This window comes from Panthera onca, chromosome B3, assembly GCF_046562875.1.
Source record: "Panthera onca isolate mPanOnc1 chromosome B3, mPanOnc1 haplotype 2, whole genome shotgun sequence".
NCBI classification, from domain to species: Eukaryota; Metazoa; Chordata; class Mammalia; order Carnivora; family Felidae; genus Panthera; species Panthera onca.
The window spans coordinates 7,065,402-7,093,037 of NC_138344.1; the positions used below are offsets into that span (position 1 = coordinate 7,065,402).

The window sequence follows — 27,636 nt, forward strand, 5'->3', positions numbered from 1 at the left end:
GAGGCAGAGCTGGTCTCCAACGACCGAGCCCTTCCCACCTCAGCAGGCTGGAAGGGACGGGCAGCTGGAGGAGCCTGAAGGCCCCTGGGAGACGGGATTAGGGGGAGAAGGGCTAACTGCATTTCTGGGACACACAGTCAGGCCTCTGTCACACCCCAGAGGCTCTCCCTCAGTGTGGCCACTAGTGTGTCAGGACCTGGGCCTTCCATGAATGAGCTGTGGGCTCCTGGGATGCCGTTGCTGCGTCCCACTCACCCCCTCTTTGACCTGAGGGGGACCCTGAGGTCTGGAGGGGGTGGGGTGGGGAGTGTGGCCTGACAGCCTGTGTGCTGAGTCAGTGCTCATCTGGGTCTAGATGACATTTGTTCTGCCGGCCAGGGCCCCCTGGACACTAGGCTGCCCCTTCGTTGACATTTCGTTTCCGTTCAAGGGGATTACGCAAATCCATGGTGGTTAAGCCGCCACGGGGCACTATGGAAACAGAGCACTTCGCTCTGTCTGCCCCCTCCTTCCAGCCCAGCAATAATGACACAGAGGCTGGCTTCTCTGGCAAGACTTGTTATGCTAAATCGCAGAGCGTGTGCACAATTTAATTTGAACCCAGGCAGGCAGAGGGGAGAAGCCAGATTAATTACCACAACACATTTCTGAGCCAAGTCAGATGTCTTCCCTCAAATACCAGACCACCTGCAGGATGGGGGTGGGGTGCGTTACAGGGTCCGAGTGGGTCAAAATATCCATTAATGATGTTGTGTGCATACTTTAGCAGATAATTTATATATAATGTCTAACTTCTCAGCTTTTATACATTTTTTTTTTTTTACAAACCAGTCTTTTATTTCTATTTTATTGTAGTTGGTTCATTAAATAATCTGAACAAGCACAAGTGTTTACAAGGCACCCTATCCTAAGGGTGAAAAAGATAAAGAGTGAAGACTCCTCTCCGCCTGTTTCCCAGTTACCGTTTCTCTCCCTACAGAGACACTGCCATTTTGGGGTATGTCTTCTCAGGTTCTTAATGCATATACATTTACGTACACCTAGCCTGCCCTTTAAAAAATGTTTTTTTTACTGTTTATTCATTTTTGAGAGACAGAGACAGACAGGCACAAGCAGGGGAGGGGCAGAGAGAAAGGGAGACACAGAATCCAAAACAGGCTCCAAGCTGTCAGCACAGAGCCCGACACAGGGCTCGAACCCGTGAACCGTGAGATCGTGACGTGAGCCGAAGTCAGATGCTCAACCGACTGAGCCACGCAGGAGCCCCATATCCTGCCCTTTTGTACGAAAATTAGTGACTGTCCTATGCACGCTGTCCCCTGGACCCTTTTATCTTTCACTCAGCGATACATGTTGGCTTGTTTCAGGGTTAACGCTCCATTATGATGGATGCACCGTGATGTCTTTTACTGGCCCGCTATTGATGCACATTTTGGTTGCAGTTTTTGGCCTTTACTCACGGTGCTTCAGGAAATCTGTATCTTTGCATATATTTGCCACACCCATGAACAGGATCTAAACTGCACTGTCCAAGGTAGTAGGTACCACCAGCACGTTTCTATTCACGTGTCCGTTAATCCGAACTGAATAAAACCCCAAATTCAGCTCCTTGGTCATGCTACCCACATCTCAGGTTCTCAAGAGCTACATGGGGCCAGTGGCCAACAAGCCAGCGGCGGGGGGGGGGGGGGTGGTGGAGCATTTGTATTGCACAGGGACAATGTGCTCTGGGACAGCGCCGCTCGCTCCCCAGGATGTATTCCTCGAAGGGAATTCTGAAGCCAAAGGTCTGTGCATCTTAAGTGTTGACAGATACTCCCAAACTTCCTTCTGAAGAGGCTCTAGCCATTTCTAGTCCCCCCAGTAAGGGCTCAGAGAGGAATAGTGCTTTTATGTCACTTCAGAACGATTGTATGGCGTGTGCGGGCAGTGGTGGTGGGGTGGGGGGGGGGAGAAACGTTCCCTGTGTGCTGATTGCAAGGACGTTCTGTTTCAGTTGCTGGTGACCATTCAAGCATTGCTGTCCCCAACTTACAGTGGGCACGCCTGTCACAGGGAGCCCCACGCGGGCTGCCTCTCCCCTGAGGCCTGGCTTCCTGCCACCTTGCTGAGGGCTGCCTCTCCCCAGCTCCGAGCCACTTCCCTCTCCTCCCCGAGGTCCGGGGCGCCTCCACACCCCGACTCCTGGCCCGCCACTTCTCAGGGGAGAGTGCGGGTGTTCTGGCACGCTCCCTGTGGCCACGACACAGACGTTACCAGGATCCTCCGCCTCTCTCCTCACCTCCCACGCTCCCCCAGCCACTCTCCCTTTGGCGGACGGTGACCTCCGCGTTGCCAGATCCAGGTGGCTGTTGGCTGGTCTTCACCTGGCTAGAGCTCTGAGCCACAGCCTGCACTTTGTGCCTTGGCTCCCGAGACACCACACCTGCTGCCTCTCTGACCCCCACCCCCGCTTTGCAGCCTTGTCCTCCTGGACTATTTACAACTCTTACAACTCAGCCTCCTGCTTTCCTCATTCTCTACTTTTTTCCTGGGCAGTCTCTGCCCCACCATGGCTTTGATTAGCATCATTTGGGGAAGGAAGGTCATGTATTTTAACTCCCATTTCCTGCTTGCTGGGAAGACTGAGCATCTCTTCATGCTTTTTGACCTTTTATATTCCATATAAAAGCAGGTTAGAAGCAGAGCAGACCTTGGACCCAGATTCTGTCCGTGCAGACCGGGGCTATGGTGGGTCCCTGTCCCTGCCTCCTCCAGGCATGACAGGCCCCTTCCGTTTGCACCCCTCCCCCCCACCCGCACCCCAATCCCAGCGTGCAGCCTGCTTTCTGCTTCGGGACGCCCGCCACCCCTCCCTTTCCTCCCTGGCCCCGAGCTCCGCTCCCCCAACCCTGCACCTCACACACACAGCGGTAGCCACGGGAGGGGGTTGCTCTTCCTCTTCTCTGGGCCACTGGGCTTCGTTTAGGGACCTTTGCTCTCACAGCCTTCTTCTCTGTCCCCTTCCGACTTCCCTTTGTGGCTTCAGCATTAAGACGGACAACTCTGTCTGCAGCTCATAGTTTCCTGCCTTAAACCTCTGGGATTCTTATTTCCAGTTGATCTTAGACGATGCCTACCTACCCAATTTCATCGCCGGTAAACAGCGAGCGTTGAAGTTCCTAATGTTGGAGTTCCTTCCTGTCTCCTGCCTTCTCCACACCCACCTCCCCTTCTCCGCATCTGCTGAACTTACCCTTTATTCTTGGTGTAGCCACAAGGTGTTTGACTCCTTCCATAAGCTTCTTCCTCCATTTGTCCTCCTATCCGGTCTGAACCCCGGGACCACCCCCTCCATGCCAACCAAGCTACACCCAGTAACCCGATGATCTCTGACCCCTCCACCTGGGCTGTGTTGCCTTGCCAGCTTTCCATCCTAAGGACACAGTCCGGTCCGGTGGCTTCTCTTGCTTGCCATCTCCCCCATAAAGCCCTCCCTTCCGTCCCTGAAACTGAGGGGGCCATTCTTACACTCAAACACCGAGGCCATTCATGCCTCTTTTCTGGAACTTCTTTCTGATTTGGCCCCGTGTCTGTCTAGCTTCCCCAGACTGTGAGCTTCATGCAGGACGGTCATGGCATTTCTGTTCCCCCGGTGCCCAACTGTTTGTGCAAAAAAAATAACCTATGTTTGCTTAATTCGGTTGAATGGGTAATTTCTGCTTGGGGCTGATACTACTCAGATTTAAAAAGCAGTGTGTCTATCCACTAGAGGAAAAACGAATAGAGAAAAATAATAAGGGAGCCCAGGGGGAAGGCATATACGCGTGTTTTGTGGGTTTTTTTGAATGGACGTGTCAGGGCAAGGTTGCAGGCAGAGGTAATTGGAGAATGGTTTTCCTTAACGTGCAGGGATGTTCTGCCAGCGTCCAGGTGCTCTAGCGTGAAGCAGGCTTATTTCGGCGGTGACGGTACATGTCAGTGTCAGGTGATGACCTTGGCTGGAAAAAGGGAAAACACTGGGTCTCTGCGGAAAGGAGAGAAGTCGTATTTGCCCTTCTGCCTGCGTGGGAGCAGAGAGGCTTCCGTGACGGAGCCAGTCCTGTGCCACCAGCTCGGAGGCGGTTAGAGCAAAACTGCAGGTGCCTCATAGACAGTCGGGGGCCCTGCTGCCCGGAAACGAGGAAGTTGTCACACAAGCTGATGCCGACACTCTGCTGGTGCAGAGTGGGGACCCCCCGCCCAGCTCTGCCTGTTCTCTGCCCCCAGGAAGGTGCGAGCACACGGCCCGCCTGTGTTCTCAGGACCGTGGGGCCCGATGCTCGGAAGGGTTTGCAGCCGCAGGGGACGGGGCGGCCAGCAGTTCAGGTCAATGGTTAACTGCCTTACTAAGTCAGACTTGGGTGCACGCGCTTTAGGCTTCTCGGGGGTGGGGGGAGGGAGGGGTGGGGAGCAGGTCTTTGAGAGGTCAAGACCATACTACAGTTTAAGAGAGCACCGGAGCCTGGCCTGGCCTCACAGAGCCTGCACGCCACGGCGTGCACGGAGCGCTCACACCAACGCGGCGTGTACCCTCCAGCATACCCTGACCGTGGGCTCTGGAGGCAGTGCCAGGCATCTGTTTCTGGACCCAAAACCATCGATCCTTTAGGGCCCCGGTGTCCTGTCTGTGCTTGCAGGTGCTCCTGGGCGTGATCTTCTGTTCAAAGCCCTGCTGTGATTAAGAGAACGTTTTCTAAAACTAGCGTACAGAGGACTGCTCTTCAGGAAGGATGGGGACCACCACTGTGGCCTGTGAGGCTGAGCCTCCGGGACCGAGGCTGCGTCCCCGCGGCCAGGTTCTGGGAACCGTGCTTCCCCCTGCCCCTGGCAGCTGCGGGTGGGAGGGCTTCCAGCTCTTGCCAGAACGGGAACGCGGCCGTGTTCGTTCCCTCAACCCCGCCCACACCTCTGTAGAGAACCTTCGTTAAACTTCTCTCTTAAACCTTTGGAACCATTTGTTTCTTGCTTGGGCCCTGCCTGATAAACCGTCCGATGGTCCTCTGCCCACCTGAATAAAGGCTAAACCCCAACAAATCACAGAGCCGTTCTCAAGGGCTGTGTGAGCGCTCGTTTTTTTCATGAATCCTGTTTACGTGCTTTTGCTGAGACAACAGCAACTTTCCAGCAATGGCCTTAACCCGACAAGCCTCCGGTTGGGTTTCTTCAGTCAAGGGTCACAAGTCAGCCTCAGGTCCTTCCGAGGACAGAAGAGAAGGCAGTAGGGAGACAGTTTTTCCTTCTAAACTCACACCCAGCCTGTGGTCTTTCTCCCCTCTAACCCTGCATATCACAGGTGCTTTCCTGTTTGAGACAGCGCCTGTGGATGAAGTCCCAGGAGTTCAGGCAGATGACATTGCTTGGCCGGCTGGGCCCAGATGTGGGACTGCACGGCGCCCACCTCTCTGTGCTCGGCAGGCCCTTCCTGCAGCCTTGTTCACATGGGAGAAACGGCGTGTGTGGACGCTCTGGATGCTGGCCGGCTGTCCAGGGAGGCCGGGTCCCTCCTGCCGGGTCTCCAGACCCCTCACCCTCAGCTCCCGCGTGGTATCCGGGGAGCCCAGAGCCCATCAGCGAGCAGCCAGTCCTGCCTGGGGTTCCCAGGCTGAGCCCACTGGTGTCCACACCTTCTGGGCTCCCCACCAATTCCTGCTCCTGCCCACCCCTCCACCCACCCGATTTTCTAGAGAATCCCATCTTACACCCCTCTATCTCTTCCCTTTAGGGTCCCCCAATCTTGGGTGCTGGGGATGCTGAAGGGCTTGGGTGGGCGTCAGGTGACTTCGCTGTGGGGAAGCTGTGACTGTCCACACTTATGGAACCTGAGCTCAGGCAGGGTCCTCCTCCACCACGGGCGCGAACTTTAGACGTGTCTGCTAACAGTAGGATCTTCTACTCCCACGATACTCCAGAGGTAGGAGGCAAAAAGCCCTCGGTTTGGGGCCCGAAAGGAAATACCTGAAACCAATGAGGAGGCTATCTGATAAACGACAGCTCAGACTTCCCTTTTCAGCCTCTGTCTAGGCTCTCACCTCGATCCACGATTACTTTCTCACTGTCAGAAGGCAGCGGGGAACGCTGTTTGCAACTCTGGAAGAGAGCACGCACGAACCACTGCAAGTGTGGAGACATTTTTATTTTTGCAGAGCAGAGGCGGCATTTCCTGGTTGGAGTCTGGGCATCAGCCACCCTGGGGCTCCTCTTGAGTCACTTCTGGGTACCGGTCTCCAGTCGAAGGAACAAGTGAGAAGACCACATAAGGGGGCAAAGCTCTGTCTTACTCCCTGAGGGTCTCCGGCAAGCCCTCCTCTGGAGAGAGCTCTGACAGTGTGCTTTCTACGAGGTCCAGCTGGAGGCGGGACTTGAGGTCACGTTCAGGGGCAGGCTTCCTTTCCGTCACAGCCTCCGAGCCTTCCTGGGGCGGCAGCCATTGTGCGGGATGGGGGTGTTGTCTGTGATTGAGATCACTTCCAGGCCCCCCATGGTCAGTCCCTTGATGGCAGACTAGAAGGGGCAGAAGGAACAGTAGAATGGCATGGTCCCAGAGACGGTGACCCAGCATGTCCAGACGGGCCTTGGAGAGGGCGGGGTGGGGCTTTCATACCTACAATCCTGACTCTGATCTCTCCCAAAGGACTCCCGACCAAACCCCTTAACCACGTCCTCGATGCTTCCATTTCTCTAGGTGCACTGACCACTTCCCACCGTGTGCTTTGGAATCTGACAACTAAGACTATCTGTAAACCCCAACACCCTGTAAGCATTACGCTTTTGTTGTTTCCTCTGCCTGGAACGTCCTCTGTCTCCCCCCACACCTGGCTAATACCTTGCTATTCTTGAAAAGTCAGTAAAGATGTCACCTCTGGGGGAATACCCCGTGGGCGCCCAACACGCTGGGCACAAGCTTTACCACGGCACCTGCTGTCTGTGCCGAGGGGTCCGTCTGTGACAGCCCCCGGGGAGCACCTTTCTATTCCCAGTGCCTGGCACACAGCAGGCACTCAATAAGTGTCTGATGAGTTAAACTAAGTGATCTGGGCATGCTTTTGAGAAGCTTAGTAGGTTCGAAGACCAGAAAGAAACTGAAGCCCTCATGGAAATCCACCACAGGGTTCTCCCAGTCTCCTGACTCTGCGCTCAAGCCCCGTTTCTCTCAGGAAGGAAGCGCACACCCTGCGGAGACCCCGGCTCACTTACCAAGCGCCCTGGCCCCAGGCCTTTCACCACCACTCGGATGTGGGTCACGCCCTTCCCGGCAGCTTTCTGGAGAGGAGGAAAGAGTGTCAGTGCTCCAGGGAGAGAACCGCTCCATCAGATCTGTTGCTACTGCTATGGACCAAGAGGGTTATGAGCTCCAGGGAAGAGGCAGAACACAGGGAAGGCAGCAAAGGCCACAGTGCAGGGCAGACACCGGCAGAGAGCATGGAACTTGTCAAACCCTAGGTCAGCACTGCCACCTGATGGAGATTTCTAGATATCGCTTCCGTGTTCTCAGGGGAGCGAATGCAGATTTTTAAGGTTGAGCCTAAATACTAAGTAACCCACTTAAAAAGTGTTATTTTAAATTTTAAGGGTTATCATTGAAAAGTTTCTTTCCTGATTATAAAGGCTGTTCGTTATAGAAAGTCTGGAAAACACAAAGAAGTCCACTCAACCTGCCACGCAGAGGTCACTGTTAACGCTGGCATATTTTAGTGTATACAGTCTGTCCAGTGGTGGACACTTAACACATTCTGATGGTCATTTATACATAGCAAATACTATTTTGGGGCATCCAGCTTTGTTTGCAGGCTGAAGTTTTCCTTCAGGAAATACTTCCAATTTGGCAGAGTGTGAATCTTTGTAAGGCCCGTGCTACGGCAGCCCGGGCACAGGCCGTGGTCCTAGACCAGTTACCCTGAGCGAGGCCCACACTCTGGATCTTAACTGGCTCTTAAAAACGTGGGTAATACTGAGCATCTTCTGAGGAAGGATCATGGAAGCAGAGTGCCCGCTGTACAGCAGATGGTCAATAAATATACAAATAGGCGCACACTGCCAATTTGCTTCTAGAGAGGTCTGCAGCAGTTCACAATCAGATTGGTACTTCGTGAGAGAAAAGAGGTCCCTTCAAACTGCCCCCGATGTTAGGGTATGGAACAGCAGTTGGCAAACACCACTGCTCCTGGGGGACTAGTTCAAGGAGAAGCTCCCTCCCAGGGATCAGGCCTGCACAAACCAGCACACACCGCAGGGGGCGCCAGAGAGACACACGCTTACCGCGGCCGCAGCTATGCCTGCTGTTTGTGCGGCGATGCCGGTGCCCTTCTTGGCATTCCGGAATCCCTCGGTGCCACAGGACGCGCGGGCGAGGGGCTGGTGGGCGGCAGAGACCACCTGGATCTGCGTGCTGGGAAAGCAGGGAGGCACACAGGACACAGCACTGGTCAGGGAAATAACACTAAGCCAGGCCCTTGCACGCCTGGCTGAGAAAGAGAAAGGCACTCGACTGCTTGCCCTCTGAACTTGTCAGATGAATGTTCTGAACTCCTACAGGAGGCGTCAGGAAGGGTCCCAATCACCCCCTGAACCCCATCAAAATCTGACACGTCACAGAATCTAAGGACAGCTCAGGTATGGACTACATGTGTGTGTCCTCCCCAAACTCATGTTCAAATCCTAATCCCAAATGTGACGGTATTTGGAGGAGGGGACTTTGAGAGGTGAGTAGGTCACGAGCGTACAGCCCCCGCGAGCAGGGTCAGTGCTCTGTTTTATAAAAGGGACCCCGAGAGCTCCCTCACCCCTTCCATCGTGTGAGGACACAACGCGAAGCCGGCCACCTGTGACTCAGAGGAACTCTCACCGGAACCCCACCGCGCTGGCTCCCTGATGCCCGACTCCAGCCTCTGGAACTGTGAGGCATCCACGTCTGCCGTCTAAGCCCCTGTTTGTGGTGGTTTTAGTAGGCCGAGCTAACACAGGCTGTACAGTCTGGAGTGGGCAAGTGTCATCCAGAAGGGCGGAACGTTTCCCTCCTAGTGTCTTCCCTGTGGCCAGTGTCTAGACTTGATATCCCTGTTTGGCTTTTTTCCCTAAGAAGTTAGATGTTTTATATCAGGTAACTTAAAAAAAAAAAACCAAAAAAGGCTTTTGTTAGGGGAAGTTTTAAATATACACAAAAACAATAGAAAAGTATATGAACACCCATGGGCCCAACACCCAGCTTCAGGAATTATTAACTCATATCCAATTTAGTCTCATCTATAAATCCTGTTTCCACTCTGGTCTTCCCCCACGATGGGTTATTTTGAAACAAATCTGAGACCCAACATCTCATCGGTAAATATTTCAGTATTTAGTTCTAAAAGATAATGACTTTGAAAAAATCCCACAAAACCATGATCATACCTAAAAAAGTGAGCAATATTACCATATTGGATAATTTTTTTTAAGTAGGCTTCATGCCCAGTGCAGAGCCCAACGTGGGTCTTCAACACATGAGCCTGAGATCAAGACCTGAGCTGAGATCAAGAGTCGGACGTTTAACCAACTGAGCCACCCAGGCGACCCTCCTGTTGGACAATTTTAATGCTAATGACACTCTGTTCCATGACCAAAAAACTTTTTTTTAGAGAAGTGAAACTTTTTTTATAGTCATCTCTAACTGACTTCAAGAAATAGCCATGGGTGCCTGGGTGGCTCAGGTGGTTAAGTGTCCGACTTTGGCTCAGGTCATGATCTCGTGGTTCATGAGTTCGAGCCCTGTGTCAGGCTCTCTGCTGTGAGTGCAGAGCCGACCTCCCTCTCTCTCTGCCCCTCCCCTGCACACGCGCGTGCTTTCTCTCTCTCAAAAATAAACATAAAAAAAAAAAAGAAATACTTAGACATACTTATTTCCCCTCGGTCAACACTGCTCTGCTTTCTGGCCTGAAGGGGCTCAGGGGACCCTAGGCGGCCCCGGGTTCGGGCAGTCTGCTTGCTGGCCTGGCTATGACCCTGTTGGCCCGGCTACGAACTGCCATTTCCCCTGGCAGGGCTTCCTGGGTTTTCTGTACTGAACAGAGCGCAAGAGAGCTGCCTGCCCCCGACACAACTTCAGCAGACGGACAGGGTGGGCCACAGAGGCTCGAACAAGCACAGCTAACCCACGTCCTTATTAGCCTGAGAGGGGGAGCCAGAAATCCGGCTGCTCTCATTTTGAGCTTATCAGACGAATGCTGGGTGAATCCTGCAGCGTCTCACGTGTGCCCCACGCCCCATCCCTGACCACCAACAGTCTTCCGTGTGGTTCTCTGAATCGCGTCGTGGGCAGGCTGAGACCAAACAGTGACCCCACCTCCATGTGGGGGCCTGGCCTGCAAAGCTGTCCTCAACGTCAGCAAGGCTTCTGTTGCCATTACACAGCCGGGAAGTCCCTGGGCACCCACCCGTCAGCCACTCAGAATACTAGTCTTGTCACATTAAATCACTATTCTTGTTTAGCCCTACAAGGTGAGAGGTCAACGCACAGTGGCCCAAGGCGAGTACTTCAAAGGGACAATGCTTATTTGGAGATGGACATTTTGGTTAGTTTGTAAATAAATTGCATACTCTTCAACCGCCTCTCTCATTTATGTATCACCCATTCGCTGTTCCCCATTGCACAGTAACACTAAACAAACACCTCAATAAACACTCTCTCCAGCTCTGGAGCAGAACCAGGAAATACTACTCCCAAGAAAGGCAAAGAAAGCTTATCAACGTAGTATGCCCGACCTAGTTCACACTCTCGTGAAATTTGAATAAACTTTTTTTGAGAGAGAGAGGGTGCAAGTGAGTGAGGGGCAGAGAGAGGGAGGGAGAGAGAGAGAATCCCAAGAGGGGCACAGAGAGAGAGAGAGACGCTCAATCTCACCCGATATGGGACTCGAACCATGAGACCGTGAGATCATGACCTGAGCAGAAGTCAGAGCTTAATGACTGAGCCACCCAGGCACCCTGAATAAACTTTATATAAAGACAGAGGTGGATTCCCCCCAAAAAAGGAGGGAGGAGTGCCGGGGGGGGGGTGTGCATCAACACTGCCCTGTGGAACTCGGCCCTCCCTCCCCGCCGGGGTTGCCCTCCCCCACGAAGGGGACAGAAGCCCCCACGAGACCTGCCCAGGCGCTCCTACCACTTACTTGTTGTAGGATGCTTTAATGTGTGCGATCGGGATCTCCTCGAATTTCTTTCCTGCCCACCTCAGAGGGCTCTCCTGTCCTGGAACTGGAGGGTAAATGCTGCAATTAAAGAAACACTTTAGGTGAATCCTGATTTTTTTGTTTTAAGACCACAAAGAACAGCAGTCTGCCACCCGGACCTGCTCCTGTGGCAGCTGCCCCCAGTCCGTCCGGTGCCACTGCCGTTATGGGTGAACACCATGCTTCAGTGGTCTTTTCTTGTGTGCTGACTCTGGACACTCCTAGTGAGTTTCTGCTAGGAGAAGAGAATTTCATCCACGCTCTTGACCCTCCCCCGTCCCTTCTTGTACGATCAGATCTCTATTTTCAATTCTCTATGGGCCACTCTCTGCAATTAAAAAAAAATAAGGTAAAATCTCTATTTCTGGTTTTAGGTGGCATCTTGACTCTCTATTTAATAAAAAAAAGACAATATAATATCATTACTATTAAAAAAAAAAAATAAAGCCAGTATCCCCTATGAGAGACATCAGCATGCCTTTTCTGTAAAGGGCCAGATAATAGACAATTTAGGGTTTGCTGGCCATGAAGTTTCTGTTGCAACTACTCGGCTTTGCCGCTGGGAGTACAAAAGCAGCCACAGACTACGGTAAATTGATGGGTGGGACAATGTTCCAGTAAAATGTTATTTATGAAAAACCAGGAAACTGGCCAGATTTGAGCAGGGGCCCAGTTTTCCAAGCTGGTTGAACAGCAGAATCACGTGGTTGTGATGCCTAGGCCCCACGCCTGACTTCTGGAAGGGGCCGAGAATCTATTTCTAAAATATCCCTGGTGAAGCAGATACGAACTCAGGCTGAGAGCAGTGACCTAGACGTTGTGTGGGGCTCAAGTTCTTTCTCTAGCTCAGTCAAATCTGTCCTCTGGCCATCTCTAGGTCAGTACTCTTATTTGCAGGTGGAGACACGGAGGTACAAACAGGGGAGCAGGGTGAGCAAGGGAAGCCAGGCTTTGGGCTTAGGAGACCTGCCTCAGTTCAAAGCTCTGTTCACCATGCTGTGCTTTCTTTGTTCAAACACACACAGCTGTGACTCAACATTCCAGACCTGAGTAAACCTACTGCTGTATCCCGCCTACACGCAGGAATCAGACGGTGTTTGTACCTCCCACAGCCTCCTGAAATCCAGTGGATGCTGGGTTAGAAAATACTCTACTAGAGGATCACGGTCCTGCCCCGGAGCCCCACCTGCTTTCCTAGATAGTTTCAAAAAACAAAACAGAAAATAACACAACGGTATTCAAGAGTTACAAGTGTGCTCCCTCCTGCTAGGGCAGACTTTGGAGGTGATTCAGCCCCTCAGCAGGTCACTGGCTTTTCAACCTACAAGCCAAGACGGATGTAGGATGTGGATGAGGCTCTGCGATGACATCAATGTTTAAAACATCATCATTTCCCCTACTGGCTTGGGGTCCAAAAACTTAAGGCTACCCAAGATTGAATGTACCAGTGCACTGCCTTTTATACACAGCAAGGGTTCTCAGCTAGGGAGGGTTTGGAATGTGAACCATTTTAATCGAAGGCACGGACAAGATCGGGCCTCTAAGCCAACCAGGTCCACTGTACAGATGAATGAGTGGTTCACCGCAGGGAAGCCCAGACAAAGGAAAGACAAAGCCTTCGGGTGCCGGTCTGCAGTCTCTTCACACCCGTCCTCATACCAGGGAGAGGGAGAGAGGCCTGTACACACGGCGTCTCTTTGGAAGGGTGGGGACTGAAAACAGCCGCTGCTCTCTCTGCTGAAGGGCTGGAAAGTGGGGGCGGGGGGTCTGACTTCCACTGCAAGCACCTGAGGCATGGGTGTGTGCTGGGCCCTGCATGCCACCAACCCAAACTGACCCTGACAGCCTGGCAGGTGCTGGAACCTGGGCAGGGGAGACTGCAGTTCTGCTCCCAGATAAAGAAGGCCTGGCCTCCCGCTCTTCAGCCCACTTTCTCATTGCGGCTGGAGAGGATTTTTTTTTAAATGTAAATAAATGTAGAAAAACGCAGAGGTCATAGCTCCTGGCTCACCACTCCTATCATAATTGTATATATGGTATATACGGCTTCTGTTTCTTGACCTCCTTTTCTCCAGTGACGCTGTGTCCTCTATCCTAGCCTGGCTACTTACTCCTGTGGTCATACCTGGCCTTTGTCATTACCACGTCTGCAGCCTCATCACCTCGGTTTCAAGCACCACTCAGGCCACCGGCTGCAGGCGCACCCGCAGAACCTCACGCCGGGAACCCTTCAAGCCCACTGATTCTCCCCACTCGTATGCTTCCCCCCACCAAGGCCTTCACTTCTCTCCTGTCCTCCAGTAAATTCCACCACCGGCCAATCATTACAATCACTCCCTCGCGTACCCCTTCAATCCTCTGCCTCCTCTCCATCGTACCCTCCTGGCAAACCCTAACCCCGGCCGACCCATCTCTGCAGCCATTCTGAGCCTGGGCGTGCATTTGCACAGCTGACTAGAGAAAAATACACACCAGTGTCGACTGGCCTCTCCACGTATCATGGTTTCTCAACTTTAGCACTAGTGACATTTTGGGCAGGACAATTCTTTGTTGTGAGGGGCTGGCCTGCACGCTGTGGCGTGTACAGCAGCGTCCTCAGCCTCTACCCGCTGTCCCTCCAGTGTCCTGAGTTGTGACAATCAACAATGTCTTCAGATACTGCTAAAAGTCCTTTTGGAGGCCCAATCGCCCCAGTTGAGAGCCGCCGCTTTATTTTAATGACTTCTGACATCAAGTGGGCCCTCAGCACTGCCTGGCGACCGGCTCTGTATGCATGTCCCCAGTTCAATTATCCTTCTTCCACTCTCCTGGATGATGCTTTATACCTTCCTTTGTCTCCTTCAACCTCCGCCTGCTTTCTGTTTCCTCACAGCCAGCTGATGACCTTGACAGGGAAATACAGGCAATCAGAATTTCTGCCAGCTTCCTCTACCAAACATCTGTGCCCACAATCTTTGCCTTCTCTCCTCTTTGGATGCTCCACTTGTGTTAGCCTCTCAAGGACACCACTCCAGCAACGTTTCCACCCCATATCCTTCCCGTCGGTAAAGCATGCTGTCATTTCCCCAACCTAAAAACAGACAAGAACCTCTTGATCCCAAAGCCTCCCGGAGCTACTGCCCATGTCTTGATTCCCTCTTAAAAGAACTGACTGTACTTGCCGTTTTTTTCCATCTCCTGCTCTCCTTGAACCCACTCCAATCAGACTTTAGCCCTATGACTCCACCAAAAATGCTCTAGGCAAGGTCACTAACCAACTCACGATGTTAAATCCCATAAGCAGATCTGCCATCAACACAGTGACTTACCCTATCGACAACATCTGACACAGCTGATCTCTCTGCCCCTGAACTACATTAAAAAAAAAAAAAAATCCCTCTAGGTTTCCTCACTACTCTGTGGAATGTCCTTCTTTGTCTCTTTTGCTGGTTCTTCATCATCTCCTAAATTTCTAAACATAAGAAGACTCCAGGTTTCAGTCCTTGGACCTCTTCTCTTTACCTACACTTATACTCTTGATGACCTTGTACAGTCTTGTGGTTTTAAACACCATCTATACGATGAATCTCCTAAATGTGTGTCTCTAGCTCCAGCAGTCCCCTGAACTCCATTTCTAAAAGCCTACACTGTATCTCCACTGGATGTTAATTAAGCACCTCAAACATAACCACCCAAAACCAAACTCTTACAATCTTCCTGTCTTAGGTACAATTCCACCTTTCCTGCCGTTTAGGCCAAAAATTATACAGCATTCCTTCATTCCTCTCTTTTTCTCACACCTTACGCGGACACATCCTGTTGGCGTCACTTTCTGTGTGTTCCACCCAGACAGCTGTCATCCTGGTCCAAGCCACCATCGTTTCCTGCCTGGATTATTTCAATAATCTTCTAATCGCTTACAGGACTCCTCCCAGTTTCCATCCTTGCTTCCCCATAGTTCAATATCAACACAGCAGCCAAAGGGACTCTTGGAAATGAAGAAACATCATGTCAACCCTGTACTCAAAGTTCTCCAGCGGCTTCCCAACTCATTCAGTGTCAAGACTGAAGTCCTCACGAAGTCCTACAAGGCCATACAGATGCAGCCCTGCATGCCTGCTGCACCACTCACCCCCTTCCCCCATCTCTTGCATTACTCCTCACTCCACACTGACCTTCCTACTCTTCCTCCTGGACAACAGACACACTCTCGCCATGTCATGTCCTCGTGTTGTACGTATTTCTTATTTATTGGTCCCCTATCCAATAGAACTTAAGTTCTATGGGGGCAGGGTTTTGGGGTGTTTGGTCACTGATGTGTCCCAACACCTCAAACAATGCCTGATGTTGCTGAAAGACTCCAGCAGGATCCTGGCTTAAATTCTTTCAGCGGCTCAGGGTGAAAGCCCCACTGTTACAGAGAAGACCTCAGCATTCTTACTCCTTCTTTTGCTGCCCTCCTCTGCCATCACTCTCCCCCGCCCCCAAACATACCACGTCCTTTCATACCGATGCCTTTACACAGAATATTAGCTTTGCCTAAAATGATCCTTTTCACATTGTCCAGTTGAACTCCCGTTCAATTCAGTTCTTAGCCCCATGTTATCTTCCTGGCAGAACTTGCCTGATTTCCTCAGGAGTGGGGCATCTCTTCCTTCACACTTCCAAGCAACCATTTTTTACCTCCAGGACACTACTGACCACATTATGCTGAAAATTCTTGCACATCTGTCTTCCCTAGTACTCTGGGAACTGCTTGTGCGTTAGAATGATCTTTTGTATTTGTGTTCTCAGCACCTAGCACAGTGCCTGGCACCAAATAGGTTTTCAGTAAACGCGTGTTAAATGCATGTGATGGCACACAGGGGTGGTGGCACTGATGGAAAGCAAGGTGCCAATCCCTAGGGCTCAGCACAAAAGCCACCCTGCGCCAACGCAACAATCTACACCACAGCCTAGAGCCTCCTGTCCCCCCAACCCCCCGCCCCGCTCCCCCGCTTTCTATTTTGTATCCGAGCCCAGGGAAAATTGTTAGTCTGCCGGGATACCCCTCAGAGGGAAACAAGGTGACATCTACTTTACACCTCCGACATTCACTCATTCATTCATCAGACTGTTAACAGAGCATCCACTTTGTGCCCAGGAGCATCTCATGTGATCCTCACAGCGTCTCTCGGTATCCTTTCCATTCGTAGGCGAGAAAGCTGAGTCTGAGAGATTAATTTGCATAAGGTCCCAAAGATGGCAAGTGGCAGAGTTGGGGATTGACTGGTTCTCTGACTTTGGTCGGTGGAATGGGTCTTCCGTGGGCTAGACTTAAATGGCGCTCACCTGAAGCTGCTGCGGCTCGGAGCCGGAGCGGCCGCCTTCTCCTCAACTTCCTGCTTGGCCGCCGCATCTTGTAGCTGCCGGGCGCCGGTGCGGATGATGGAGGCTGGCGCCCCAGCCACGACCCTGCGGGGAAGGAAATCTCGGTGAGGTCCAGGCCTAACGGCGACTGCAGTCCGGGCGGCTCAGGGACACGGGCAGCAGCGCAGTCGCGGGGGTAGAGGTGGGTTCGGAGGGGGTGATCATTCTTACCCGGGCGTCGGTGACCGAGCCCAAGGCCACAAGAGCCAAGACCCCGTCTTTCGAACCACCTGCATGACTTGAATTGACCCCTGTCAGCTCCCGTCCGCGCGACCCCGGAAACTGGCGTAGCTGGAGCGGCGCCAGCACCACGAGCGCTTGTGGGGGGGGCTTAGAAGGAAAGTCATCTCATTCCTCTTCGAAGGGTTCATTAAAGATTTTTTTGTTCCAATTTAAATACTCCGCAATAACTTCAGTTTATAGTACCAACTGGGAGTGTCTTCCCTTTTCCCTAATCGTCTAACATGATATCTTCGCTCACCTCCCCCCCATATTGGAATGGTTCGTTCTAGTAGGTCCCGGGACGGAGCTCTTTCCGTCTTGCCGCTGCCGCGCTGCCTTGTGGGAGCATGGGATTGGCCTAGGATGCCGCGGGGAGCCGCGGTACCTTGTGGGAGAGCAGAAGAATGGCGGCGCCCGTAAGGCGGACTCTGTTAGAGGCGGCGAAGGGCTGGCGGCGGTTCGAGGGGCACTGGGCCGGTAGCCTTGGCTCTCGCAGCCTGGCCCTTGCGGCCGCACCCTTGAGCAGCGGGTCTCCATGGCGCTTGGTGGGCGCGTTGTGCCTGCAGCGGCCACCGTTGGTCTCGAAGCCGCTGACCCCATTGCAGGAAGAGATGGCGGCTCTGCTACAGCAGGTAGGATTGAGGCGCAGCTCACGGCTTCTAGGAGGTTCTTGGGGGAACCAATAGAGACACGTGGGCCTGGGTTCCATCACGACTCCGGCACCAGTTAGTCCGAGTGTCCGTGGGCAAGTCTTATCTCCTCTCAGAACTTCAGGGTATTTACCTGCGCACTGGTATCTATCTACCTTCCTTGGTTGTTTTGGTGCATAGAAGGCGTTCATTAAAAGATAGTTTGTTTTCCTTGTTCTTTATTGTCACGTTAGGCAGCTCTTGGAGAATGGTTTCCCTTTTCATTGCACACGCTAGGTATGCGGTGGTGAAAAAGACGGACGTCTCTCTCCTAGGTCGTCAATAATTTAGAGAGGAGAGAGTCTGATGTGATGTTTTAGGAGAAGGCAGTGGGCACATCGATAAAATGGTGCGATCAAGGCTGTCTGAGGGCCAAGTGAGAAAACAAGGGCAAGTATTCAGTGTAGTGGCTGTGAGGGGCTTAAATCCCCTCAGATACTGACTGAAGGTGGTTGTTTTCCCAGAGTCTGAGATGTTTTGCGTCTTGGCTACTGAGAGTTCGAAACTTCAGTTTGTGCTTTTTACTTGGTTTGTTAGTTTATTCTGCAAACACTTTATTAATCATTTTATAGATAACCCATTACCACCTGCTTTGTACAGACACTGTGCTAAGTGGTAGGCACGCAGTAGTGAGTAAGACAGACATGCCTTTGGTTTTCAGACTATTCAGTCTAGCGGAGGTGGACCAAGTCAGTAACCAAATAATCACATGACTGTATAACTGCAGATCTTGTTAAGTGTCATAAAGGAAGATACAGGATACTGTAAAAGGTTTAACAGGGGTATCTAATTTGATTTTATGGGTGGTGTCAAGGAATATCTCCCCAAGAAAGTGATATTTAAATTGAAATCTGAAGGATAAGCAGGGATTTCTTAGAAAAACACGAGGGACAACATTCTAGGAAGAGGGGACAGTGCCTGTACAAATTCTGTGAGGCAGGAAAACCCATGATGAGATTTTGATAGAAGACTGACAGGACGGGAGCATAGTAAGTGGGCAGGAAATGCCTGTCCCAGTTTTCTGTTCTTTGAAGCAGCTTGACCTTCAGTCACCTTCTAACATTGTAGCAAATGTAGCCCAAGCCCAAAGTGCAGGTGACCTTTCTTCTTTGGTTCTTTTTCCATGGTGTTTTGATTGTATGTCTGGTTATGATGAGTGGTAAAGTTCTTTGTCAAGCGTGCTATAGCTCTGTTTTCGACTCTGCCTGTGGTTTTCTTTTTTTGTCCTTTTAATTTTCCCAGATTGAGGTAGAGAGAAGTATGTATTCAGACCATGAGCTTCGTGCTTTGGATGAAGCCCAGCGACTGGCAAAGAGGAAAGCTGACTTGTATGATGAAGAAGCAGATGAACAGAATGTACTGTTGGTGCAGGATTTGGAAGATGTATGGGAGCAGAAATTCCTACAGTTCAAACCTGGAGCTCGCATAACAGGTGTGTGGTCTTTTCAGGCCAGCAAGAGACAAGGGAAGGGGGTGGTTAGGTATTTTGGTTCCCAGACAGAGAATATTTGCTTAGCCGTTACTTTGTGTTGTAAGTAACAAGTAATTGCAAAACTTCTTTCAGGTTGGCGAAGAATAAATTATTTTCCCTGTTCCTCACATCTATGCTAATATCATTTTTAAAGGCCTTTGTTATTTTTGAGCGGGAGGTAAGGGTGCTGGTGGGATAGCCTCTTCTGTCTCAGTTGAACTTCATGAATGTTACCTGAGTTTAACTCCAGTTTGGGAGTGAGAACGGGAGGGAGATTAAACCTTTCCCATTAGTTTCCTGTGTTTTATCTGAAATCCTTCCTAAAGCAGAGGATTGAGCTCTCTTATCTTAGTTCATATGTGAAGACTGAAAAACAGAGAAAGTCGGGCCTACTGAAGTCAGTAATAGTGTCAAACCCAGCGAAGTTGTGGTTTGAAGTAGTGTGGGTGTAGCTTCTTTTCCAAAGGCTCAAAGAACTTTGTGTTGTGCTCCTCAAAGGAGAAGTTCAGCTTTTGGTCTTCTCTTCTTACATTGTAGTTTTCTCAAGATTGTGAGACCCTGCCCTGAAAGAGGTACGAATTAGATGTGTCAGGGTTGTAATTTGATTGTAAGAGGACAGATGTTGTGGCTTCGAGGTACAGTCTGCCTCAAAGGAAGATTGTAAAATTCTGTTCTCCTTGGTTCTGGCAGATCACAGACTTCTTGTCTTTTTTGACCCCCTTTTCTTCACAGAAGCTGATGAAAAGAACGACAGAACCTCGCTGCACCGGAAGCTAGACAGGAACCTTGTTCTATTGGTCAAAGAGAAGCTTGGAGACAAGGATGTGTGGCTACTTCCCCAGGCCGAGTGGCAGCCTGGGGAGACCCTCCGAGGAACAGCTGAGCGAACCCTGGCCACACTGTCAGGTGAGTTCTCTGCCCTCCTCTGAACCTCACAAGACTCCCTTCCGACTCAGTCCCAGGCTGACTTACGAGGATGGCTTTAAGGGTTGGAGGTGGGTCATTGATGGAAACTTTGATGTCTCTAAACATTTCAGCTAGAAAGAATTCTTATGTCTTCTTTTCTTTCTTTATATTATAGCACATCGGTCTTATTGATGGCAGAAGAAACAATTCTTTCTTTCACTTGTAAAATGTATTCGCTTTATTGAACTCTATATATTTTTTTCTACGCTTTGTGTGGGTTGAATTTTTTCCCCCCTAAAATCTACATTTTCATTCTCTAACTACTAACATCCACATGGCAGTTGCTTCTTTTTTTTTTTTTTTTTTAATTTTTTTTTTCATCGTTTTTTATTTATTTTTGGGACAGAGAGAGACAGAGCATGAACGGGGGAGGGGCAGAGAGAGAGGGAGACACAGAATTGGAAACAGGCTCCAGGCTCTGAGCCATCAGCCCAGAGCCCGACGCGGGGCTCGAACTCACGGACCGCGAGATCGTGACCTGGCTGAAGTCGGACGCTTAACCGACTGCGCCACCCAGGCGCCCCGGCAGTTGCTTCTGAAGGGAAAGGAAGAGGTCCATCTACAGGTTTGGATCTTGAAGTTTCAGTCAGTGGCCCTTTTCTTTATAAAGACTCTGAGGGTCTTAGTGCCAAACCAGGAAGGTTGGAGAAACTGCTGGCTTGGCCGAGTGGATCTTGTTGTTTGGCCTTCACCTCGTCTGCGGAACTCAGGAGTGTGGTTGTATGTCCTTCCTCCCCGCATGCCTCTGTTTCCGCGGACCGTTGTTGCAAAGTGGTGATTCTTCGTGGTTGCCCTTCATCAGTAAATTTAACAACTGCTTTCATAGCTGAAGAGCGGAGAGCTTCAGCTTCTCAGTAAGACTCATTGTCTTCCCAACAGAGTATAAAACATTCATCTTCAGGTTTCCACGCTTTTACGTATTCCACAGGGATGGATTGTTCTAGTACTTTTCCTGGTTTCGTTGGCCCAGATCTTCTCTTGAGCCCACTGTTGTGAAATACTTTATCGTAGTGGGTAGCTACGATGGATCCTGCCGTCTTGGTGGGTCCTACTCGTTGCCTTCTGTGGGATTTCTGTCTCCGTTTGGAACACCAGTGAAACTAACAGTGCAGACAGTATTTGCAGGATCAATGTCTACAGTAAAATGGTTTTCAGTTTTTACACCACTGAAAGCTTCATTATTTATTGTTCATAAAACAGATCAGGAGTTGCTGTTTGGCTTTCTCTTTTCCCACATTTTTGATTATTTTAATCTGGATTTCTTGAGGAAGTGGATTTTCTTTAATCTCTGCATAGGATGGATGTTTTCCTGATCTGCTTTGTGTAGAGTTATCTTTTCCTCTTTTTTTTTTTTTTTTTTTTTTTAAGCTACAGCATTGTGCTGAGAGGCTAAATGACATGAAGTGTCTTTAGCTCTTTCATATTTAGAATATGGTCTGTCACAGATTCACTCTTTAGCCCATACTTCAGATCTTGAAGAAGTACTCAGCCTTCTAGAACCTCTGTTTCTAAGTCACTGTGTTCTAAAATTAGCTTTGAAGTTTGAGTGTCTCTTTGAAAATGAGGACATTTTTCATTTCCTTGGCTGTCTGCTGTCATTTTGAGGAAGATATTTTGGTGGCTCAGTATTTGACAGACTGTATTATCCTTGATGAAGCTGTTTCCCCTCAGATTTAGGTTCTGCCTCAGGGCCCAGCACAGAGGCAGCCAATTGAAAAGTACCCAGACTTTCTATGAAAGAGGCTTATTTGCTTATCTTCAAATAGTTGGCTTGAGGGGCAAGCATTCAATTCAACACAAATCTAGGGGACTGCTCAAATACCCCCTGGGGACGCTGGCAGGCGCCATTCCTATTCCTTCTCTGCTCCCCCCCCCCCCCCTTTAAAATTTTAGTGTGTACTTTCAAAAGTGAGAATCCTGCCACGCTCAGCTTGCACCTCTTCTTATCCTGGCAGCCTTGCTTACTGGCCCAACACTTAACTCAGTTACCCAGCTAGAAACCTCAGAGTTCTCTTTGGCTTCGGTCTGACCTCCAGAGCTTCTTGAGTCCTATCTGGTCTGAATATTCCTCTCTTTATTCTCACAGCTTTAGCTGTCACCCCTTTTGCTTCTCACCAGATCAGGGGTTCTCAGCCTTGGCACTGTTGACATTGGGGCTGGGTAATTCTTTGTGGGGGCTGTTCTGAGCGTTGTAGAATTCGGTAGCATCCCTGACCTCTACCTGCTAGATGCCAGTAGCACTCGCCTGTCCTCCACTCCCCGTAGTGTGACAGCCATGACAACCAAAAATGTCCCTAGATGTTGCCACGTATTACCTGGGGAGTCAAGTCACGGTCGTTGAGAACCACTGCACTGGACCTTTGAAATAGTTGCCCAGAAAGTTCCCCCTTGTTTTCATGTCATGCTCTTCAGTGTTGCCAGAATGAGCGTTCAGACACAGGTCCCTTGTCCCTTCTCTGCCTGGGTTTCCCATAAAGGTTCAGACTTTGGAGCATGGCCCACAAATCCGTTTGCTCTGGTCCTGAGGTTGCCGGTCTTCCATCTGGCCGCATATCGCCGTATATTCTGAATTCCAACCCAGCAGACCTTCTGCGTTCCTCGAATAACGTGGTCATGTGTGCGTCTCTGTTTTGTGGCATGCTGGTCTCTGACCGGAGCGGCTTACTCCTCCCTGGTCTGACTGTTCAATTTTGAAGACTCAGCTTGTACATTGTACCTTCCGTGGTAGAACCTTCTCCAAGCCCCTTGGTAGACAGAGCTACTCCTCCTTCTAGGCTTCCATAGAATTTGTGTGTGCCTTTATTCATTTTATGCAACAAACATTTACTCTGAGCCTGCCGTTTGCCGGATGCTCTTCAGGCAGTGGGGTCACAGCGACGAACAGGACACTACCCCAGCTCTGTGCGAGCTTGTGTTCTAGTGGAGAATACGCCCTTTCACTTCCTCCATCGCTTGGCAATTGTTTATCGACACATTTCTCTCCCCAGCTAGAATTCTGACTCCCTTGGAGGGACGGACAGTATCTGTTCTTCCCCATCATCCCAGCTCCCATCAGGTACCTGGCTCACTGCTCGCGTGTTTACCGAGGATGTAGATTTGGCAGGATCGGTTCCCAGTCACCTTACTTGCCCTGCCACCGGCACAAGCATGTGCTAACGAAGCAGCAGCCCCGTCGGGCCTTCCCCAATCTGCAAGAGAGGGGGTGAGACAGAATGGAGTGGGTGGGGACCTTAGCTGTGCTCCCATGTCCTCAGCTGTCACCTAGGAGGTGGCATCTGGGTTTCTCGCCAGGATCACTGTGTTCAGATCCTCTGCTTCTCTCACACAGTCATGACTGATGCTGGCTCAGCTCTGCCTCCTGTGACCCACGTGGACAGGCTTCCATCTCGGCACCCACTTTCCTCCTTTTAATATTCCTGTTGCAATAATTAAATGTGAGGGGAAATGTATAAAAGAGGTACTGACATTAAATGGGTGCATAACAAACAAAATGTGTTGATTGCGAAGTTATTAAAATGGTAAATAATACAAAATGATTAAAGTGGCGAAGAAAAGCTCACGAAATATAAAAGTATATGTACGTGTAAAAGTCGGAGTCCATTTATTTCCTGCTTGTTGGCACCTCCCTTCCCAAGTCCTTCTGCAAGATGGAATTCCTAGAGGTGGGCTAAATGCTCAAGGATGGCCACTTAACGATTTGATAAGTACGACCCAGTTGTCCTGCAGAGTGTCCGTAACATTTGACCTTTTCAGGAGTGGTGTAGTGGAGCGTCTGTTTGTCTAGACCCCACCAACATATGTAATCATCTCTTTTTAATTTTTGCCTATCTTTGTAAAACATCTCTTCTGGATTAGGGTTTTCCTGATTGCTAGTGAGATTGACCATGTTTTCAAGTGTTTATTGGCATTTCAAGTGTTTATTATTTGTGAGTGCCTATTTAAACTTTTTTAATGTTTATTTTTTAATTTTTTTTTTTTTTTTAATTTTTAAAATGTTTATTTGTTATTTTTGAGAGAGAGTGAGAGAGAGACAGAGCACGAGCAGGGCATGGCAGAGAGAGAGGGAGACAGAATCTGAAGCAGGCTCCAGGCTCGGCTCTGTCAGCACAGAGCCCAGTGCAGGGCTCAGATGTCATGAACTACTAAATCATGACTTGAGCCGAAGTTGGATGTCCAACCGACTGAGCCACCCAAGCGCCCCTGTTTATTTATTTTTGGAAGAGGGAGCGAGACAGCTTGAGTTGGGGAGAGGCAGAGAGAGAGGGAGACACAAAAGCCAAAGCAGGCTCCAGGCTCTGAGCTGTCAGCACAGAGCCTGATGTGGGGATTGAACTCACTAACCAACTGCAAGATTGTGACCTGAGCCGAAGTCGTATGCTTAACCTACTGAGCACCACGGCTCCACTGTGAGTGCGTATTTAGATTCTTTGCTCATTTTATAATGAACCATTTCTTTTTTCATATTGTTTGGCTTATATTTTTAATCTGTTTTTCCAGATTATAGAGAAATAATACATATTCATTGAAATAAGTGAAAAATTCAGGAAAGTATAAAGAAACTTTCTAATAACTCCATCACTGGTAGATACCCATTGCTGACATTTGTGTGTGTGTGTGTGTGTGTGTGTGTGTGTGTGTGTGTTGCAGGTGAGCTCACCTCATACATAAATTCCTCATGTGATGCTAATAGTGTTTTTTGTTTGTTTTGGTTTTAGTATTGAGAGAAGCAATTCATTATATCTGGTGCCTAGTAAATGTAATATAGGATAAGAAATAATTTTCTGTCTCAGAGCAGTTACACCATTAACACTTTTTGGTGTATCCTGTTAGAAATCACAAGCACAGGGGTGCCTGGGTGGCTCAGTCGGTTGAGCGTCCAACTTTGGCTCCGGTCATGATCTCTCAGTTTGTGGGTTCGAGCCCCACGTCAGGCTCTGTGCTGAAAGCTCGGAGTCTGGAGCCCTCTTCAGATTCTGTGCCTCTCTCTCTCTCTGTCCCTCCCCTGCTCACACTCTGTCTCTCTCTCAAAAATAAATATTAAAAAAAAAATGAGAAAACAAAAAAGAAATCACAAGCACATACATATCCTGTCCGGTTTTTGTTCTCCAAGTAGTAGGAACACGGTTCCATGCCTCCGTTTTCTCAGCTCGTAAGCATCTCTCTGTATCAGCGCGGGAAGCCATAGCTTACGCTTTCTGACACCAGCCAGTGGTTTCATAATAGGCTTGTACCGCAGTTCTCCTTACCAGTCTGTTGCTTTTTACAAATAAGCTGGAGTGAGCATCCACTAATACTCGCCTTTGCTCATGTGCGCAGAGAAGCCATCTGGGGGGATCAAGTTCTAGAAGCAGAGTCTCTGGATGAAAGGGTACGCCTACTTGAAATTGATAACTCTCATCAAAGGTGACGGTTAATACTAATTTCTACCCTGGCAACATACACGAGAGTGCTGGTTTTTCTCTTATCCTTGACAGGCAGCTTATAGCTCAAAGTTTTGGGACTTGGGTAATAATGACACGTTGTTGTTTGAATTTACGTTTCTTTAATTGAATAAGACTGAGCATCTTTCAAAGAGTTTATAGGTCAGTGATATTTATTTTTGTGTGGAAGGTCCTGTTTATATGCTTAGTTCATTTTTCTTCTAGATTTGTTGGCTTCTTCCTCATTGATCTCTAAGTACTTCTTACACCTGAAGATATTCTATTGTGGAGCGTGTCAAAAATATTTTTCTCAGTGTGTCATTTTTATCTTTCACTTTTATGCTTTGTTTTTCCTGGTAGAAATTTTATGTAAATACATAGTTTTCTGTTCTACGGATTTTTTGAATTTTGTGTCTTGGTTAGGGTTTTCCCTCTCGAAAATGATACGGAAAGTATCCCACAGTTTTTTCTAGTACTCTTTTGGCTTCTTTTTTCATTAATGAAAAATTTGAAGAGACAGAACAATTCAGGAAGTATTAAACATCCGTGATCCAGAATGAACAATGCTTTTATGAAAGTTAAATGTCTGTTGTTAAATCTTGGATCTGTATGGTGTCAATTTTGATATGAGGACTGAGATTGGTGGAATCCAGCTTTATTTTTCCTCTTCAGCCAGTTCTCCAGATGCCATTTAGTAATTAATGCTTGGTTGGGGTTAACCCTTCGTTATAGATTGCAGATAATATCTATCCATCTGTCTTTGTCTTTTAACTTTGGTTATGTTTTCACCCTACGGAAGTCAAATTGGGTCTTTTTCATGCTTTTCAAGTAACCCTCCCTTTAAGAGGCTAATGAGCTTTGCTTTACAGATACCAAGTGTCTCGGTCCTTTATCAGCAGACAGTGGCCGGGCTGAGTCTAGAAGCTTGGTGCTGTGACTCCAGGTAGTGGCATTTGAACTGCATTGCTGACTTCAGTTTGAAGGCAGTATCCTGGCAAGTGTGATGGACCCAGCGCATCTGGAGCCGGAGCCCGAGGCCACGGGCCAGGAGCATTTGGATGGAGACGGGAAGAGGCTCTTCAGGAATGACCCTCATCCTTACTCCTCACTCCTCACTCCCAGGGATTGCTTTTACCTCTCATGGGAAATGGCTCTCACAGAGACCCCCTGTGACTTGGGGAGCCAGAGTGAACAGGTGGGTGTGTCCTTATCTTCCAATTCTGTTTCTTCCCCATCCCCCCCTTCAGAAAAAAAAGTGGAAGCCAAGTTCCTGGGAAACGCCCCCTGTGGCCACTACAAGTTCAAGTTCCCTCAGGCAATGCGGACCGAGAGTAGCCTCGGGGCCAGAGTATTCTTCTTCAAAGCGCTGCTCCTAACCAGAGGAGACTTCTCCCAGGCCTGGAAGAAGGGCCAGCATGTCTGGGTCTGTAAGGAAGAGCTGGGCGACTATTTGAAACCGAAGTACCTGGCCCAGGTTAGGAGATTTCTCTTGGACCTCTGACGAACAGTGCTGCTGTGGACAGTGCTCGAACAGGCCTGCGACCGGGGCCTCAAGGACACTATGTGCTGGCTCCGTCTTTGCAGGGAACATCGTGCAACCAACTCAGAAATAAACGAGTTTATTCTTGTGTGGGTCTTGGCTGATTTCTCCTTTGAGAACGACTGGCTTTTCCCTGTGAAGAGAGGGCCGTCTCTTAGGGCGCCTTTCGCTTGTGTCCAAGCTGATAATTGAGTGTTGCGTTACTTCATAGTGAATCAGCTGGCTCCCTGGGCCCAGAAAGAACCCAGGGAAGGAAACTGAACTTCTAAAAGCCCTGAGGTCTGTGAAAGCTTCTAGGCTCAGGCAAAAAAAGAAAAAACGAGTTCTGTGCAGTGTCTTAGCCTCTATCCATTTTGTGTTTTTCTCCCTTTGTACTTGATATGAAAGTCTAGCCTAGGAAATAATTTCTTCCTTTGTTTTTTTCTTTTGGTTTTTATTTTCTTTTTTCATTTTTTTTAAACATTTTATATTTAAGCAGAATTTAATCATATCTGTTCTGAGACAGTCATGTGAATAAGCAGGTTGGACTTATCTCCCTTTTATCAATGGTGGAATCTTGGCCGCACAGGACTTGGCCCCAAGTCTTAACGGCACTGAGGGTGCAGGAGGAGAATGCTGATCTCTTGCCTCTGCGTTGGGGCTCTTGATTCCTCCCTGTGTTGCTTGAGTCATCACTGGTCGCTGGCACACGGAGGGCACCCAGGGAACATTTGCTAAA

At 49.6% G+C, this 27,636-nt stretch overlaps 3 protein-coding genes and 1 pseudogene across 5 annotated transcripts in view; 2 read left to right on the forward strand and 2 right to left on the reverse strand.

Moving 5' to 3' along the window:
* DET1 (DET1 partner of COP1 E3 ubiquitin ligase) overlaps positions 1–7,589 on the forward strand; it is a 58,070-nt gene extending 50,481 nt beyond the window's left edge. The window contains exons 8-9 of one of the 3 annotated variants that reach the window (XR_013556436.2): positions 856–997; positions 3,892–4,346. Coding sequence is in view for 2 of the 3 variants with exons in the window: in XM_078449000.2 (XP_078305126.1) it covers positions 6,704–6,749 (46 nt within the window). In the remaining variant the exon portion in view is untranslated. Of the gene's footprint in view, positions 1–855; positions 998–3,891; positions 4,347–6,703 lie in introns of those variants that run through there. The other 2 variants (XM_078449000.2, XM_078448999.2) reach the window with 2 other exon arrangements.
* Positions 6,134–16,907, reverse strand: MRPS11 (mitochondrial ribosomal protein S11). Its single transcript, XM_060617705.3, has 6 exons — positions 16,782–16,907; positions 16,533–16,655; positions 11,163–11,261; positions 8,278–8,407; positions 7,216–7,281; positions 6,134–6,522 (listed from the first exon to the last, which is right to left on the reverse strand). The coding sequence occupies exons 1-6, from the start codon at positions 16,844–16,846 to the stop codon at positions 6,415–6,417; spliced, it is 591 nt and encodes a 196-aa protein (XP_060473688.3). The 5' UTR covers positions 16,847–16,907; the 3' UTR covers positions 6,134–6,414.
* A 274-nt stretch (positions 16,908–17,181) lies between these two features.
* On the forward strand, positions 17,182–27,006 carry MRPL46 (mitochondrial ribosomal protein L46). The gene is made up of 4 exons (XM_060617704.2): positions 17,182–17,464; positions 18,764–18,953; positions 19,725–19,898; positions 26,626–27,006. Exons 1-4 carry the CDS (start codon positions 17,237–17,239, stop codon positions 26,877–26,879), a joined length of 846 nt encoding a protein of 281 aa, XP_060473687.2. The 5' UTR covers positions 17,182–17,236; the 3' UTR covers positions 26,880–27,006.
* LOC144616496 (tudor domain-containing protein 3-like) lies at positions 20,529–25,088 on the reverse strand (annotated as a pseudogene).
* Positions 27,007–27,636: the final 630 nt, after the last annotated feature.

Bases quoted from the DNA above. Each gene is read 5' to 3' on its own strand.
- MRPS11 (XM_060617705.3), bottom strand. From the start codon at position 16,846: ATGCAGGTGGTTCGAAAGACGGGGTCTTGGCTCTTGTGGCCTTGGGCT. The intron at 16,656-16,781 runs GTAAGAATGATC...CCTTCCCCGCAG, and splicing joins GCTCGGTCACCGACGCCCGG to GGTCGTGGCTGGGGCGCCAG. The intron at 7,282-8,277 runs GTAAGCGTGTGT...CCTCCTCTCCAG, and splicing joins CAGGCATAGCTGCGGCCGCG to AAAGCTGCCGGGAAGGGCGT.
- MRPL46 (XM_060617704.2), top strand. From the start codon at position 17,237: ATGGCGGCGCCCGTAAGGCGGACTCTGTTAGAGGCGGCGAAGGGCTGG. The intron at 17,465-18,763 runs GTAGGATTGAGG...TAATTTTCCCAG, and splicing joins TGGCGGCTCTGCTACAGCAG to ATTGAGGTAGAGAGAAGTAT. The intron at 19,899-26,625 runs GTGAGTTCTCTG...CCCCCCCTTCAG, and splicing joins AACCCTGGCCACACTGTCAG to AAAAAAAAGTGGAAGCCAAG.